General features: G+C 55.8%; 1 protein-coding gene across 7 annotated transcripts in view; it reads left to right on the top strand.

Moving 5' to 3' along the window:
• LOC147236799 (ubiquitin carboxyl-terminal hydrolase 54-like) overlaps nt 1-17,576 on the top strand; it is a 33,573-nt gene extending 15,997 nt beyond the window's left edge. For 3 of the 7 annotated variants that reach the window (XM_086174242.1, XM_086174257.1, XM_086174249.1), the window contains 19 exons: nt 2,495-2,587; nt 2,655-2,789; nt 2,860-2,973; nt 3,519-3,601; nt 3,990-4,092; nt 4,170-4,316; nt 4,452-4,601; nt 5,841-6,009; nt 6,297-6,488; nt 8,494-9,094; nt 9,246-9,376; nt 9,539-9,691; nt 10,402-10,521; nt 11,564-11,723; nt 12,945-13,681; nt 13,824-13,921; nt 14,025-14,144; nt 15,471-15,726; nt 15,884-17,576. In XM_086174242.1, coding sequence (XP_086030368.1) covers nt 2,495-2,587; nt 2,655-2,789; nt 2,860-2,973; nt 3,519-3,601; nt 3,990-4,092; nt 4,170-4,316; nt 4,452-4,601; nt 5,841-6,009; nt 6,297-6,488; nt 8,494-9,094; nt 9,246-9,376; nt 9,539-9,691; nt 10,402-10,521; nt 11,564-11,723; nt 12,945-13,681; nt 13,824-13,921; nt 14,025-14,144; nt 15,471-15,726; nt 15,884-16,335 — 4,014 coding nt within the window. In that variant the 3' untranslated portion in view covers nt 16,336-17,576. Of the gene's footprint in view, nt 1-122; nt 230-2,494; nt 2,588-2,654; nt 2,790-2,859; nt 2,974-3,518; nt 3,602-3,989; nt 4,093-4,169; nt 4,317-4,451; nt 4,602-5,840; nt 6,010-6,296; nt 6,489-8,493; nt 9,095-9,245; nt 9,377-9,538; nt 9,692-10,401; nt 10,522-11,563; nt 11,724-12,944; nt 13,682-13,823; nt 13,922-14,024; nt 14,145-15,470; nt 15,727-15,883 lie in introns of those variants that run through there. The other 4 variants (XM_086174272.1, XM_086174264.1, XM_086174290.1 and 1 more) reach the window with 4 other exon arrangements.
• Nucleotide 17,577: the final 1 nt, after the last annotated feature.

Below are 17,577 nucleotides of genomic sequence, written 5' to 3'. Positions count from 1 at the left end.
AAACGTAGAAGTTGTCCCTCAGAGTTGTGGATTGTTCACACCCGGTGGAAAGTCAAGCACCGCGTCCGTCATCGCGGAGGCTCAGCAGCTCCGACATGTGATAAAGACACAGTGAAGAGGAAGAACATCGGCGTAACAAGCAGATGCTCCTCACCCTCCTCGTCCTCCTGCCTGTCACTGAGATGATTCTGACAGGCAGCACTGAAACCCAGCGGGGACGACTAGACAGGTGTGTGTGTGGGTGTGTGTGTGTGTGTGTGTGTGTGTGTGTGAGAAGAAACCTTCTTGCACTCTGCTCAAACAAACCAGTGTTAGTTTGTCTTGGAAACTTAAAGTTCCTTTCTGTTCAGTGTGAGGAGATGTTACACACACACACACACACACACACACACACACACACACACACACACACATATCTTGGCTCTGGTCAAAGCGGATGAGCGGTCAGGTCTTCTGTTGCTGTGGACCAGCTCTTCTCCAGCCACGTCCAGCAGCTTCTCTCCAGCCGCTGGTTCACAGTATCCAGGATTAGCTGGTGCTGATCTTCATGGCTGCTGAGATCTGGATCTGGAATCCATGATTTATTTGGAGGCATCTCCTCATCTCCTCATCTCCTCATCTCCTCATCTCCGGCCGCCAGCTCCTCCTCTGAAGGTTCACAATGTGGACTTTATGGTCTTGAATTATTGATCAGATGGAGTGGAGCTGAAAGGAACGTCTGCTTAGAGTAATCTAGATCCAGATCTCTCACTCCGCCGACATTAGCGGAAGATCTCCGATGATAAAGGCGGATCTTCTGCTCCGGCCCTGCAGGCAGAAGACGGCCGGCGAGGAAGGAGTGATTCCACGAAGCCCCTGAGAACCTGTGTGAGCAAACAGACCGTTCTGGATTCTGGCGGAAACCAGGCCTTCTCATCATGAAGGTGGACCTCCCAGCCGTGGGAGCAGAGTGAAGTTCACCTCCTGGGGTCGATCTAAGAAGGGACGGACGAGCTGAACATTGGTCACCTGAAGGACCAGATGCTTGGTCCTGCAGGAGCACAGCAACATACTGGGCAGGAAACAGGAAACACACACACCCACAGCAAAGCGCTGAATCAGCTTCTCTGATCACAGCACGCCGTCTCCTGAGGCACCATCATCATCTCCAGCCTGAGAGCCCGGCTGCACCCGCCCTACGGGTAGATGGACTCTGTGTGTGTGTGTGTGTGTGTGTGTGTGTGTGTGTGTGTGTGTGTGTGTGTGTGTGTGTGTGTGTGTGTGTGTGTGTGTGTGTGTGTGTGTGTGTGTGTGTGTGTGTGTGTGTACGCACATATATACAAAGGTCTCTCCAGTGTTTGGGTTTTCAGATATCAACAAACTAGCCTGTAACGTCTGAGAGCCTCCCAGTGGTTCAGGTTCATGTCCTTCTCCTGGGTTCTTCTGGACGACTTCTTGAAGATGTTTATCCTGTGGTCCGAGAAGCTCTGCTTGGTCCAGGCTGGTCTTCTGAGAACTCCAGGGAGGCTCTCAGTCCACCAGTCCCTCCTCCTGGAGGGGTCACTGAGCCTTTTGTTCTTCTCCGCCATTGTGTTTTAGTCCACAAACACCATTAACTCTCATACTGGTGGAAGTTGGAGGAGGTTGTTTGGAGGTTACAGGAGGTTGGAGAAGGTTTTAGGAGTTTACTGGAAGCTGTAGGAGTCTGCTGGAGGTTGTAGGAGTTGCTGCCGGCTGCTGAGGGGATGAAGACACAAGCCGACGTGCACATCGTGACGTTTCTTCCCTCTGACACGCACCTTGTCATCTTCTCTCCTTCCTGTCGTGACGAGGAGCCTCCAGGAGCCCAGATGGTTTCCTCCAGCAGATGGAGAAACACGCAAAGGCTCGTGCTCCTTCATGTATGCGACACACACACACACACACCTCACCTGTGTTTTTCACAGACCCCTGCACGTCCTCCGGTCACCGAGTAGAACCTCTGATTGGACGGCTGCACGGGTCGTGTGTGTGTGTGTGTGTGTGTGTGTGTCAGTGCTGGCTGGTGATTGGCCGGTGGCCGGCCTGTAAAAGGCGCGGCGTTGCTCTTCGTGCGTTCACCAGAAAACCAGAACCTGGTCTGGAGAAGGTGTTCCTGACAAACGGGTTCACTTTGAGGGATCTTCTCCTGCGGGGTGTGGGATCTGGTCCTGGAAGCTGGAGGTGATGTCCTGCTGAGCTTCTGGAGCTCCGCTCAGACGCCCGGCTGTTCACTTTTTATCCTAGGTGTGTAAAAGTCGGGTTTCCGAGCCGCTTTCCCGGAACCCTGAGCTGAACTCTGGTCCTGGTGACATCTCGCCGCGCTTCAGGACCTGGAAATGAACATCTCCTTTATAGAGGTGGTAAAGATCAAAATATCCCAATAATGGTTCCTCTGGTTTTGGCAGCAGCCGTCTGGAAGATGTTTCCAGGGTTCTTCTTCTATATCATCCTCCACCGATGTGCTACCTGACGTCCATTGTCGTGTGTCTCTCAGGTCCTCTGGCACCTGGACATCTTCCGTCGGAGCTTCCGGCAGCTGACCACTCACAAGTGCATGGAGGACTCGTGCATCTTCTGCGCTCTGAAGGTAGGACCAAGCAGCCCCAGGGTGTGGTCACCTCCCTGTATCTCACCCCCTTTCTTTCCCCTTCCAGAGCATCTTTGCTCAGTTCCAGTACAGCAGCGAGAAGGTCCTGCCGTCGGACGCCCTGCGCAGCGCGCTGGCCAAGACCTTCCAGGACGAGCAGAGGTTTCAGCTGGGCATCATGGACGACGCCGCCGAGTGCTTTGTAAGAACGCGGCGAGAACGTCGTGGCGTCCGACCGAGGCGGATCTTCACTTCTGCTCTGGGCTTCACAGGAGAACATCCTAATGAGGATCCACTTCCACATCGCGGACGAGACCAAAGAGGACATCTGCACCGCCAGGCACTGCATCCCTCACCAGAAGTTCGCCATGACGCTCTTCGAGCAGGTGAGATCTCCACCGGCCCGGGAGGAGCTTCTGCTCTGATCTTCTCCGCCGTGGAAAGCGGCTTAGCTTCGCTAAAAATATGGAGTGTCTGCAGACGTGCTGGAACCGCTGGCTTTCTCCTGAGCTCCAGCGGGAGGACGTCTCACTCACATCTGTGGCTAAAAATAAGGCTGTGCGCGTGTGTGTGTGTGTGTGTGTGTGTGTGTGTGTGTGTGTGAGTGACCTGTGAAGTGTGTGTTGGTGGCCGAGGCTGCGCTGCATTAATGATGAGCTCCGTGTGGGAAGGGAAACAGATACAAAGGTGTCTACAGGAACATCTGCTCTGAACCTGGACGGAGCAGGACAAGACTTCCTGGAAGACCTTATCGATTATTGATCGACTGGGATTAGAGACCGAAACCAATCAATAATGATCAGTTGATGCAGACGTCTGGTTAGACCATCAGGATGTTCTGAGTCTTCTCTGTGTCCAGGACCTGCTGGTTATTGGTGGTGTTAATATTATATTGTGTGTGTGTGTGTGTGTGTGTGTGTGTGTGTGTCAGTGTGTGTGCAGCAGCTGTGGAGCATCTTCAGACCCTCTTCCCTTCATCCAGATGGTCCACTACATCTCTACCACCTCCCTCTGGTAAGTGTGTATGTGTGTGTGTGTGTGTGTGTGTGTGTGTGTGTGTGAGGGTAAGTTGGGGCCTGGTACACACACACACACATCCCCTCCCCCACCCTTCACCCTCCTGTCGCTAGGTTACACTCCAAAGTCGTCTAGGCAACCTGCTAATCACTAGCTTGGCTGCTCCTGACGTTCTCCCCCTCGGTCCTCCTGCGTGAACATCAAGATGGTTCAGGTCCTAGATAAAGTCTCCCCGTCAGATGATGGTCTCCAGCTGAAGAGCTGAGGTCCATCCGGTGTTCATCCTGGGGGTGAAGGCACCTTCCCACCGCCTCCTCCACCTCCTGGCTGTGGTCCATCCCCAGCTGCTCACAGACTAACTGATCTTCACGTGTCCTCCACCCAGTAACCAGGCAGTGAAGATGTTGGAGTCGAGGACGAAGGCCACGCCCAGCATGTTTGGAGAGCTGCTGAGGAACGCCAGCATGGGCGACCTCCGGAGCTGCCCCGTAAGAACCTCCTCTTGGTTCCCCGTCCCGGCTCCACACCAGCGGTATCTTCTCACCGTCCACCTCTATCTCCTCAGAGTCAGTGTGGCCAGCAGCTGCGGATGGCTCGCGTGCTCCTCAACAGCCCGGAGATCATCACCATCGGCCTGGTGTGGGACTCGGACCACTCGGATCTGGCCGAGGACGTCATCCACACCCTGGGAACCTGCCTGAGGCTGGGAGACGTGAGTTCTGCTCTCCGCTTTCACCTCCGTCTTCAGATGAACATCTGATTTCAAGATGTCACGGGGGAGAAGCTTGGAGAACTCTGGTCCTCAGAGCTGAGCTGGTCCGCTGAACCTCCCCGTCTCTCCTCCCAGTTGTTCTACAGGGTGACGGAGGAGAAGGCTCGTCAGTCGGAGCTCTACCTGGTGGGCATGGTGTGCTACTATGGGAAACATTACTCCACCTTCTTCTTCCAGACCAAGATCAGGCGGTGGATGTACTTCGACGACGCCCACGTCAAGGAGGTACCTCCTTTCACCCGCGGGTGTTCTTTTAGGAAGTGAAGACCTGACCGTTCAGGACGCAGGCCTCCAGGAGACCTTCGGTGCTTCTCGGGTCTGGAGGTGGAGCTGGAAGCTAGGAAGGTGGGATGCTCACCAGTGGCGTGACGCATCCTAGGATGGTGAGGGATGGGGGAGCGGAAGGTGCAAACATGGGACAGTTGGATTTACTTCTCCATAAAACCCATCAAACACGCTTCGTGAGGGTCCTTCAGTGGAGGGATGTCTGTGAGCGCTGCATTGTGGGTAATGGAGCTTCTGCTGGAGCTTCTGATCTCCAGCATGGTGTCTTCACCCCTCCCCCTCCACGCTGTGTCAGTGCTGCAGTCTAACATGGCCGCTGGAATGAGCTTTCTCTCCCTCCCTCTGTCTCACTGCTGGTTGTGAAAACAAGGATATCCCTCCATTGTTTATCTGTCCAGCTGGACAGAACCCAGGGTGTGGCCACACACACACACACACACACACACACACACACACACACACATCATCCCACCACAGACCGGGCTTTTGCTCACACTGCAAAACTCCCGTTCTGTCGCTGACACACTCACAAAAACACACACACACACGAGCGGTCTGTGTGTGTGTGTTGAGTCGCGGCGTCGGCGGTGTGGTTTCCAGTTTTGGGACGTCCTGTGTGACGGTGCCGGAGCAGGAGGTGGACGTCTGGAAAATGGAGGAAGGGTGGGAATAACAAGGAGGACGGTTTGGAGACGGTGTCGGGCAGGAGCCGGACTCGGAGCAGGTCGAACTCCTCCGCCGCTTCTCCGGGATCCATCCGAGAGCAGGAGGACGTGAGTTTTCCCCCTCGGGGGCGGGAACGGCATCGATTCTGACGGCCGTACGGGAGAACCAGGGAGCTTCTGGGTCGGAGGCGACCCGGGGCGCAGTTCTTGCGGCGGCCAGCAGGGGGCGCCACCTCCCAGAAGAGGTCTTCTAGAAAGCGACCCTTTGTCGTCACCTGAGGTATTCCAGGCTCGCTGACCTCCCGTCTTCACCCGCAGTTCAACACAAAGTTGCGTCCTTGGCTCGGCGGTCTCTGAATGACGGTTTTACGCTGCCGCCCAATTCGCTCTGCTCTCACCCGGCTGCTGGATCTTCTGTTAGCTTGTTAGCTCAGAGTCCCTCCTCCCAGAAAAGCGTTCTCGCGTTCACGTACCCGTTGTTCTGATCGGTGTTTCCCCCCTCCCGTGTTGCCAGATCGGCCCCAAGTGGAAGGACGTGGTGTCCCGCTGCATCAAGGGCCACTACCAGCCTCTGCTGCTGCTGTACGCCGACCCGCGGGGGACGCCGGTGTCGGTCCAGGACCAGTCCCCGCACCTCAGCCTCCACCGCCTCAGCAAGGCCTGCTACGACAGCGAAGACTCGGGTAACTACAACACAGCTAGGAGTCGTAGTAGTAGCGCAGCAGCAAACAATCAGGTAATTTCCCCAGAAGGAGTCGTGTGTGTGTTCTGTCGTAGTGCTCTGACAGGCGGCGTGGCGGCGGCGTGGAGGCAGTAGCCATTGTTGTGTCTGTCGTAGTGGGTCAGCAGGTGTTGTGGTAGCTTAGCTTTAGCGGCGTCGATGTTCAGGCTGTCGCCGCGTTTCTGTGAGTGTTTCGCTTCCCCCGCCGCCGCCTGTCGACTAACCCGACCGCCGCGCCTCTCCGATCAGGCCGCGAGCCGTCGATCTCCAGCGACACTCGCACCGATTCCTCCACGGAGAGCTACTCGTACCGACAGCCCTCCCGCTCGCACCATGAGTCCCTGGCCGGTCGCTTCTCCTCCGACTCCCAGGGAACCGTCGTCTGCCTGCGACCCCCCGACGGAGCCCTGCACGCCTCGCTCTGCAGCCTGGATACCATAGGTGGGTGTCCGGCGCCGCCGATCCGCGAACATCTGGACCGTCAGCTCCAACGGGTGGAGAAAAGGTCTTCCTGGAGGACCTTTGTCCCCCTGAGATCCTGAAAAGGTTGAGAAAAAAAGTAACTCTGGTTTTTGCAGCATCAGCTGGGCTCATTGTCAGTTATCATTCTGTCCAATCAGACAGAAGCGCCGCTGTCTGGCTAGATCAGGGGTCGGTAACCCGTCACACCCAAAGAGCCATTTGGACCCGGTTTCTTCAGAAAAGAAAACACCGGGAGCCGCAATTACTTTTTGACGTCTAAAATAAAGGTACCGCTGTATGTATTGCTTTTTATTACCTTTACACTTTGTATAAACAAGTGTGAAGTGTGTTGCTTCTGAAATTCACAAAGTATTACGGAAAAAAATTCAATTTTATTTATGTAATGAACTCATTTTGAGCTTTGGGCTTTCGGAGCGTTTAACGGAGCCTTGACTTGAATTTTAAAAATAAATCGGGCTAAAAATGACTGTGTCAGTAAACACTAAAAAATAAATATTTGCAAAATATCTTCATAAATATTTATTTTACCTGGTCTATGGGACTTCTGCTCCTGAACTTCTGCGCACGGCATCTGCAAATCGGGACTTTACCGCGAGTGTGACGTTAGTTTGAGCGGCGAAAAATAATAAATGTAATTTTATTTAATATTTCAACTAAAAGTTGAAAAAAAGAATTAACACAAATGAAATACACTTCAATTCAATATTTATCATTTATTTTCCCAAGCCACTCGGAGCCGAGTGGGTTGCCGACCCCTGGGCTCGATGATCCCGCCTCCGGTCGCTGAATGTCAATCAAACGTCGCCATGGTTACATGCGTTCCCGCGCCTCCATCGCCACGGTCTCATTCTCCTTGACTTTTATTTGTGTGTCTGTTGTGTTCTTCTGTCGTCGCGATGCATGGCGTGGTGACCAGTAAACGCCGTAAACCTCCGCCGCCGCCAAGGCCACGCCGCGGATGGCGAGCAGCGGCCGTCTCTGAGGAAGGCAGGCGGGGCCGGGGACTGGAGGCGGAGCTCTAGCCGCCTCCGGCGAGCTAAACCCGACCGGGACGAGGCTTCGACGGGGTACCACAGCGAGGGTAGGCGGGGCCTCAGGGGGCGGGAGCCAATCACCGCTCAGGGAGGGAACAGGAGAAGACCTCAGCTTCTCAGAGATCCTTCTTCCATCCCCGGGCCCGGACGCCCTCGGCCGGGGTCACCTCACATCACATCTCCGGGGGGGTTAAAACCCCCCAAGATCAGAACAAAGGGTCCCTCAGACTCAGCGTGGAGCTGAGAGTCCAGACCTGCAGACCAGGAAGCTGCTTCTGGCCACCTGGAGAAGGTCCCTGGAGCCTCACAGTTATTGTATCTGAAGAGTCTCCAGGGCAGGAAGGACCGCCCAAAGCAGGCTGCAGGTCTTCAGGCGGTAGCTTAGCATCAAAGCTGTCTGGATCTCCAGGCGTCCGAGGGCGGAGCTCCGTGGTCTCCTTAAAACAGGCGGTTCTCATGTGATGGTGCAGTTTACTGAAAAGACCTCCGATGGAGAATTTAAGAAGATTGGCTGAGGTGTCCCTCCACCCTGCTGCCCCTCCATCCAACTACCTTCTGCCCCTCCATCCAACTACCTTCTGCCCCTCCATCCAACTATCTTCTGCCCCTCCATCCAACTACCTTCTGCCCCTCCATCCAGCTTGCTGCTGTCCACCCCCCGACCCCGCCTGATGTGTTCCTCCTGATCCAGGTCCCGGACGCTCCTGGTTTCCTCAGCTCTTGAGTGTGAATCCAAACATTTGAGATGTTTCCAGGACAGTCCACAGATCACCACGGAGTGGATCAATTGATCTGATCGGATCATTGATCGCCGCTCCTTGTCTCCGTCGCCCGGCTGCTTCCCCCTTTCTCCTCCCCGTGCTCGCCTTCAGCTCAGGTCGTACTGATTCTCGGGTCTGATGGTCTCCCCTTCTTCTGCCCCCCCCCAGGAGAGACCCTGAAGGAGCAGCAGGTTCCTCGTCACCCCCCCAAACCCCTGTCATCATTTTCATCTTCAACCAGCCGCCTTCGGGACTTCAAGGAGACCATGAGCAACATCATCCACAGCCGCCCTCTGTCCGCCTCCTCCTCGTCCTCCCTGCCGGCCGCCGTCCTCTCCGAGGTCTCCTCCTCTTCTAACCACCTCCCCGCCGGCGTCGCCGACCCCCCCGGCAAACCCCAGGACTGGGAGGCGGACAGCACCAGCAGCGAGTCCAAGTCCAGCTCCTCCGGAGGCACCGGGTCCGGGCGGTACCGCCCCACCTGGAGGCCTCGGAGGGAGGCGCTCAACATCGACAGCATCTTCATCCGCGAGCGGCGCAGGCAGGCGGGCTACAGCCCCCTGGGGCCCCCCCTGCCGGACGAGGGGGGGGCTTCGGCGGCGGAGGGCGGCGGCGTTCCCGCCCCGGACGGCCCCTCCCGGACCCTCCCGGACGGCGAGGGCCCCCCCCCTCCCAGGCTCATCCAGAGGATGGAGAGCGGCTACGAGAGCAGCGAGAGGAACAGCAGCAGCCCCGTCAGCTTGGACCTCAACCCCGCCCAGGGGGACCGGTGAGCCCTCGCCGGACCTCCTCCGACTCAAACGTCGCCGATCCCGTCCCGCGCTGGTGTCAGCACAGCGCTCGGGAGCGAAAGCCGGCGAGAAACGACGGAGCTCAGACGCTGACGCGACCGTCCGGGTTTGTCTGTCCGGCTTCTGCAGGGAGTGTGCGGTAAAGAAGTCCCAGTCCTCCTCCTCCTCCTCCTCCTCGGGCCCGTCGTGGAGGAACATCCGGTCCAAGAGCAGCGGAACCCTGCCGCTGGAGACGGGCACGACCTGCAAGGGAACTACAGGTGCGGCGTCCACAGAGAAGGACGGTCCTAGTGGTCAGAAGGGGTACTGCGGCCTGTTGCAGCAAACTGATGCTTTGAGATGTTCTTAGATGTTCCGGGATGTTCGCGTTAGCGCTCCGTCGCCGCCGCCGCCGACAGTGATGATGTGATCCGTGTGTTCAGCTCGCAGCGAGCTGGACGAGCTGCAGGAGGAGGTGCTGAGGAGGGCGATGGAGGAGGAGCAGCAGCGGCAGCAGGAGAAGGAAAGGGAGGCGGCGCTCGGCTTCAACCCACGACCCAGCAAGTACCTGGACCTGGACCAGCTGCAGATCCAGGGTAGGAACGGCGGCACGCAACCTCCCGGCGAATGAGAGGATGAGGAGGTTTGACACCCGGTCAAACATCTCACACCCTCTGGTTTGAGATCACATGGACCAACTCCACTCCCGTCTCAGGGTGGGTGGAAGTGGGTGGTCCTGAGTGGAGCTGCCACCTCAGTGACCTCCATGAAGCTGTGATCACGCTGTGAGCTGTGAGACGTTAGGGGTGACGTTAGGGCCAGTGTTTCACCTGTTTGGTGATTCACTGGTTGTGTGTGTGTGTGTGGGGTCAGCAGATACATGGTGTGTTTTACAACAGGATTGTTCCTCATTGAGCGGCTGAAAGGGCCTCCTGGCCGCGGCACAAAGGACAGAATGAGGCGTGCGCTGATGGCGCCCGTGTTTCCAGCAGCAGGTGTCACCTCATTGTGTCGGACCTCTGCTGCAGCAGAAACGGCGGCGGCGGGACCGATCGCGACCCCTGGCTCGAATCCCAGGCATCCCGAGAATCCCGGTCTGAGCCCGCAGTCGAACCCAGGGTTTCACAGCGAGCGCTCCGGAAACCCAGGAACCCCAGCACTTTGACATTCTATTATTATTATTATTATTATTATGTCTTATTCCTGTGAAAACCAAGAGCAACGACTTTGAAAAAGAGAAAACGACGTGAAGGGAAACAGTTCCATGAAGTGATCCGTGTGTGTGTGTGTGTGTGTGTTTCCCCAGGTAAAGGGGACAGCTTTGAGCGTTGCGTGTCGGAGGCGGAGCTTCTGCTTGACCAATCGGTGCGCCTGGAGCAGGCAGGTGATGTTGCAGCTGCGCTGTCGGCGGTGAATGAAGCCGTCTGTAAGTCCCTCCCACTCTCACCTGGCCACGCCAAACCTGACACACACACACACACACACACACACTTACACACATAGCAATCTGGGTCACCGCTTACTCATCCACCAACCCTCTGCTTGGTCGCTAATGGCAACCAGTGGCCTGCGGGTAGTTGATCAATAGTGTGTGTGAGTGAGTGTGTGTGTGAGACATGGTTCATGTAGGTCAGCTGTTATTGACTGAATACATGCAGAAACCTGCAGTTCCAGTTTTTTTTTTTTTAATTTTATTTTTACATAAAATCTGCCCGGAGGGGCGGCGCCCTTGACCCCGGCTCAGGGTCCTCACTTGGTGTGTTGTTGCTGTTTCTATGGCAACAGTGTGAAGGAGCTGAGCCGTACGCCTTCACGGCCCAGCGTGATGTTCCAGAAGGGTTGGTTCATGGTGAACGAAATGAAGAATAAAATGTTAGACGCTAAAAGTCCATCCCTAACCTGTGGAGGCGCCGTGGAGCTCCAAGTTGGAGCAGCGAGGAAGATCACATCAGGGAGGAGAACATCTCCTCAGCACCTCACAGGATGCCGGCTCGACTATGAACCTCACAGACTCCGAACATCTCGCGCGTTTTGAAGAGCTGCATCAGCGGAGGTCCGTGGAAACTCTTTTGGAGGTCGTTTCTCACGCAGTTACGAACGTTGGAGAAGAAGTGCTGAGGCTGAGAGCAGCCGTCGCACACAAACTCACAGAATCAAATCTGACCTCATGAAGATTTCCTCCTCCTGCTGGAGATGATGGTGTGGTCTTTGGTTTTTATTTTGTTCTGTCTGGATATGATTTCACCATTTCACCTTGCACACACACACACACACACACACACACACAGACATATCATCCATCATGTCAGCAGTTTAACCATTTCATTTCCCACCAACTCTCTTTTTGCATGAATCATCTTAAGAAGTTACTTTAGCATCTCCTTTTTGTTTATTCCCCCCCCCCCTCATTTATTCCTTTTTCTCTTTGTGTTCTGGTTTTCTTTGTGTTGACCCGCCGGCCGCCGCAGCCAAGCTGCGTCCGGTAGCGTCCGAGGGCGGGGCTAGTTCCCACAACCGGCTGCAGCGCTGCATGAGGAGGGGCCGCGGCCTGCAGCAGCGCCTGCACCTGCAGCGGCAGCAGGACTCGGAGGCCGAGCGGCGGCGGCGGCGGCGGGAGGAACAGCCCAGGTATCCCTGCAGCCCCATTGGCTCCTCCGCCACGTGCCGGAGAAGGCCCCCCCCCCCCTCCCCCCCACGTTCTGAACGTGGACCGACCCGAATGTTCGGTGTGCGGTTGGACATTGTTAGGCATCGCAGCTGCACCCATGCAAACATTATTTAGATGCAATTTGAACATGAACACAATGTATATGTGAACGTCGCCATCTTAAAATCATCATTTTTTTTATCTTTATCTAAGCAAGAAATTTTGGCAAAAAGTTAATTTAGGAAGGTGATGATAATACAATAGTTACATTCCGGGCAGATCTAACAGCCAAGACCAGTATATATGTTTGTATGTATATGTGTGTGTGTGTACGTATGATTGTGTGTGTATTTACATGTATACAGGTCTGTCTCAGAAAATTTGAATATTGTGATAAAGTTCTGTATCTTCTGTAATGCAATTAAAAAAAACAAAAATTACTTTTTCATGATATTCTAATATTTTGAGATAGGATTATTGAGTTTTCTTAAGATGTAAGCCATAATCAGCGATATTAAAACAATAAAAGGCTCGCAATAGATTGTAATGAATCCAGAATGGATGACATTTTTTGTTTTTGTAATTGCATTACAGAAGATAAAGAACTTTATCATAATATTCTAATTTTCTGAGACAGTCGTGTATACTGTAGGTCCAGAGGGAATATATTGCTAGACGGATGCTAGAATTGTAGCTGCCAGGCAGGAGGTCTGGAGGAAGTTGGTGAGCAAGAGGAGGATACAGAGAGCGGGGTTAGATGGAGAAGGTGGATTCTGGAGGAAAAAGGAAAATAAGAAGAATATATATATATATATATATATACATATCAAGAAAAATTATGATATGAAGACAGGATGTGTTTATGTTTTGATCCTGTCTCAGTATGATGCCGTTATGGACATGTAGCTATATGTATGTATGTGTTTGGTTTGTGTGTGTGTGTGTGTGTGTGTGTGTGTGTGGAGCGATGACTACACAAATAGACTGTCGTGACAACCTCGTAAGGCGTAACCCGGGAGATCATTTGCACTTCTCCACAAAGTGACAAAAACACACTTACTTCTGTGTGTGTGTGTGTGTGTGTGCGCACAAACACACTACCACCCGGTGTGATGTAGCAGAGCTGCTACCATCTGTTCTCAGCATACTGCAGGCACACACACACATATACACACACCGATTCTCTCTCTCTCTCTCTGCAGTGAAAAGCCTCTCTCGCTCCAAGTACTTCTGACAGACGAACCGGTGGAAGGCTCCGCCTCCTCCTCGTCCGTCGGGGCCCCGGAGGCCCCGCAGGCTCCGCCTCCTCCGCCCTGCCACGCTAAGCCCCTCCCCCCTCAGCCGGATTCAGCTTGCGGCTCGGCCTCCGGCGTCCGCGGCCCCGAGGGTTCCCCCCGGGAGGCCGGTCGGCCCCCGGCCCCCGCCGGGCCCCCCCCCTGCTCCGAGCGGGGCCCCTCCGGGGACGAGCCGCCGGCCCCCCCTCCCGAGGAGTGGACCGGAACCTCGCCGCCGTCCGTCTCCGGGACTCCGTCACCCCCGAGCGGCGAGGTTCAGCCGACGGAGGAACAGCCGTACTACGCCGGCCCCCAACAGGTCCAGCCCCCGACCAGGAACTGGTCCTGTTTGCCCCTGGACCCGCCCGACGTGGTGGACTGTCCGGCGGGGCCCCCCGTCAGCAGGAGCGTCCCCCCCCCTCCGGGGGCCCGGGGCCCCGACGGCGGAGCCGCCCTGCCCGTGGAGCGCTGGGCCCAGAACGTCAACAGATACTACGGCTCCTTGGGCGTCGGGGGCGGAGGAGGAGGAGGAGGAGGAGGAGGAGGAGCGACGCCCCCCGGGGAAGAACTGTCCGAACTGGACTCCCTGTACCAGGCCAGCCTGCTGGCTCCAGGCGGGCCCCGGGGCCGGGCCCCCAGCCCCCAGGGGCCCCCCGGAAAAACAGGTGAGAGGAGCGGCGAGCTGCAGGGGGTTCTGTCAGAGAGCTCAGGCTGGAGAGGTGCTCCTCCTGGATGATGTTCACACCTTCCTGTGTGTGTGTGTGTGTGTGTGTGTGTGTGTGTGTGTGTGTGTGTGTGTGTGTGTAGGTGTGAGGAGGGTGCTGTCTGGACCCGGTCGCTCCAAAACCCCCACGGCCGAGATCGAAAGACACGCCTACAGAGCCCTGGTACCCCCTCCGCCGCAGGTACCCAAACACACCCCACCACGAGGGGGCACTTCACACCACACACATGATGATGAGAGAGACTTCAGTGTGTGTGTGTGTGTGTGTGTGTGTGTGTGTGCAGCTTCCTCCAGCAGAAGATGAGAGTTACAGCGCAGAGAACCTGCGTCGGATCACCCGCAGTCTGAGCGGAACCGTCATCGGGTCCCGGGCCCAGAGCGCCGGCCCCGCCCACACACACTCCGTACGTCACACCCCTCTCACACACATTGTGTTTCATGCAGTGGCAACACACACACACACACACACACTTATGATGAAGAAAAAAGGTGGTCGGTGCAGGTGACGGCTCCTCTGTTGCTGTGCTGTCCCCTGGTGTTCATTCACTGGACCTGCAGCTGCTCGGGTATCTTCTCAGAGAAGTTCAGAACCTCAGACCTTCTGCGTCTCTCAGGGAACCTCAGACCTTCTGTGTTGGCCACCGAGGCAGAACGTGGAAAAGCCTGGTTTTCCAGTAAAGCTTCCTGTCATTGGATGAGATGAGAGTGTTTGTCCAGTTCCAGGAGGACGTTCTCCACATCTGCCCAGATGTGGGAACAGATGTCAAAGATCATGAGGTCCATGCAGTTTTATGGACCATCCAGTGTAAGAACAGGAAGGGGCATGGCGTGTGTGTGTGTGTGTGTGTGTGTGTGTGGAGGGGGGGGTCTGTTTCTATGGCAAGTGAAATGTAAACAAAAACAGCAGCCATGATAGACCAGATGGGAGGAGACCAGCGAGGTGTTCTGGAGGTGTCTAGTCCTCCTGAGAAGGTCTGTGTGTGAGAGAGACGTTTCCACCAAGAGCTCGCTCTCCTCCTCCTCCTTCTCCTCCTCCTCTTCTGCTCAGCCCTCAGGCTTTGCCTCAGGCGAAGCATTAAAGATTAATGTCTGGTTTAGATCTTCCATCAAGCTCTTAGCCTCGGCGCCAGAGATGGATGGTGTGTGTGTGTGTGTGTGTGTGTGTGTGTGTGTGTGTGTGTGTGTGTGTGTGTGTGTGTGTGTGTGTGTGTGTGTGTGTGTGTGTGTGTGTGTGTGTGTGTGTGTGTGTGTGTGTGGGAGAGTGGGAGAGTGAGCGGGTCAGGCTGAAATCTGACCACAGATGTCCACAGGATCTGCCCAACATCCTGCCCTCCTGCAGGAACCTTCTTCTCAGAAGGTCCCAGTCCTCCGACTCCCCCGGGACTCGGACGTTCCTCCTGGTGACGGCAAGTTGAGCGCGGTTTGTCCTGAGATCATTAGATCTTCTGTAGATGTGGTCTGGGTCTGGACCAGGTGATGGTGTGTCAGAGGTGGAGCACAGGTTGGGTCCAGGCAGGTGCAGAAGAAGGTTCTCATTCTCTTCATTTGTCCTTCAGCCCCTTCATTGTTTTAACATATTTGTTTTTATCCCTCTTCTGTTTCTGTCCATCCACCTTTTTATCTCCATCATCTCACCTTCATCTCATCCACCTCTTTCACCTCAACCTTCTCCCACCTACTTCCATCATCTCACCTCCTCCATCCTTCACCCTTCCCTCCATCTTCTGAAGGACCCCTCCCTGTCCAGGCCCCCCCCCAGACACACCGACCTTCACGTCTCCTCCCTCCTCCGTCGCCCGAGCACCTCCTCCCTGCACCTCCCTTCCTCCGCCCCCTTCCCAGCAGATCACACCTCCTTCCACCACCACCATCTCCACCTCCACCACCTCCTCCAGCCCCGCCACCACGGCCCCTCAACACCCGCACCTCCTCCACAGCACCCCCCCCTGCAGCCACCGCGGCCCCCCGGCTCCTGGGGACCTTCAGGTAACCTTCCGGTGCCGTCGGCAGACGCCTCCCCCCGAAAGTAGCCGAGATAATCGACGGATCGATCCGTCGATCGATACCGTCGTCGCGTGCGAGATGTTCTCCCGTGTTCGGCCTCCGTCATCTGACTAATCCCGTCTTCTTCTCCTGGGTGCAGCAGGTGTCCCGGGTGTCCGGCAGCAGTTTCTGGTTGTGTCTGACCGGCATCAAGGTGTCTCGGGTCAAAGCCTCCACAGCGTCGCGCTGAGTTACGGGACTCTTCCTCGAGCTCCTCGCCGGGTTCCTCCTGCCTCCTCCTCCTCTTCCACGCTGTCCAGGCCCAGAGCGGCAGGAGGTCCGGGCCCCTCGCCGGGCCCTCAGGGCCTCTACGGCACGCTGTGTCGCTCCTCCACCGCCGCCGCCGGCCTCCGCCGTCACCCGTCTGGGTCGGAGCCGCCCTCCAGGCCGCTGCGCCTGGACGTCCCCCCCGAGACGGACTGGCGTCAGGCCCCCCGGCCCCAGGCAAGGGGCCCCCTGCTCTGCTCGCTGTGCCGCCGGCTCCCCGCCGAGCCCCCCCGGCCCTACTGCGGGGCCTGCGTGGGCGGCCCCCGGACCCGCCCCGCCAGCTGACCGCCTACACACACACACACACACACACACACACTCCACATAGCCCCCTCCATGAACGCCTCCTCAGGGGCCCGACCCCCCCATCAAAGCAGCAGATCTGCTCCTGGACGCTCTGTGTTTTCCTGAATCCCATGCTGGATCAATACTCCACTATTGGTTCCATACAGGATCAATACCCCACCATTGGTTCCATGCTGTATCAATACCCCACCATTGGTTCCATACAGGATCAATACCCCGCCATTGGTTCCATTCAGGATCAATACCCTGCCATTGGTTCTATACATGATTAATACCCCACTATAAGTTCCATACAGGATCAATACCCTGCCATTGGTTCCATGCTGGATCAATACCCCGCCATTAGTTCCACACAGGATCAATACTTGCCATTGGTTTTATACTGGATCAATACCCCACTATTGGTTCCGTACTGGATCAATACCCCACCATTAGTTCCACACAGGATCAATACCCCGCCATTGGTTCCATGCTGGATCAATACCCTGCTGTTGATTTGTGATTTTTGAAGTTTTGAAGCTGCTGGCCGTTCCAAACGCTTCCACTCCCTCTTCCTCCCCCCCCGTCCGCCCGCCATTGATTATTGATTATTGATTATTGATTATCTACCGGTTCCGTTCCAAGGTCTTCTGTGGATCCGCAGGAAAAAGGAGATCCATCTGATCAGCGACCTCCGCGCTCCGCCTGCCGCAGAGCGGGTTATTGACACTTATTGATGGAGAATATATAAATCTATTTATTTTGTAGGCTCGCGGTAGAACTTCCCCGTCTCGTCGGAACCTTCCGGACCTTCTGCGAGGCGCCGGAGACCATCGAGGACTTTAGATTCCTAACCGAAGCTTTGATTGGAGCGTTGCAGCTAATATTTAGCATGAAGTATCCTAGCCTATCCTAGCGCTGGGCCGGACCTCCTCCAGCTCAGGTAGTCGCTTTCTTTCGCCCGTCGCCGTTGATCCGACGCCTCCTGGTCCCGGAGGAGCTTCCTGTCCCTGTTTGGGCGGATGAAGATCGTGGACCCCAAATCCAAAATACCTCCGTCTTCATTCCGGTCGGACTCGCGTCCGAACTCGGGAAGGTCTCTTCAGAAACCGCCTGAGTTTGGTTTTGTTGTCGCTTCTGTTTTTGGGGCTTTTTGCTTTTGCCAGATTTGATTCTGTGGACTTTGGTATATTTTTGATGCTTATTTTTCTACTCTGTAGACCAAACCATTAAACTGTTGAG

The sequence above is a fragment of the Fistularia commersonii genome, chromosome 2, assembly GCF_037954325.1.
Source record: "Fistularia commersonii isolate RoL2024-O1a breed Wild chromosome 2, RoL_Fcom_v1.0, whole genome shotgun sequence".
Taxonomy (NCBI): Eukaryota; Metazoa; Chordata; class Actinopteri; order Syngnathiformes; family Fistulariidae; genus Fistularia; species Fistularia commersonii.
The sequence above is the reverse complement of the archived record's forward strand: the minus strand, read 5'-3'. Positions and strand labels throughout refer to the sequence as shown.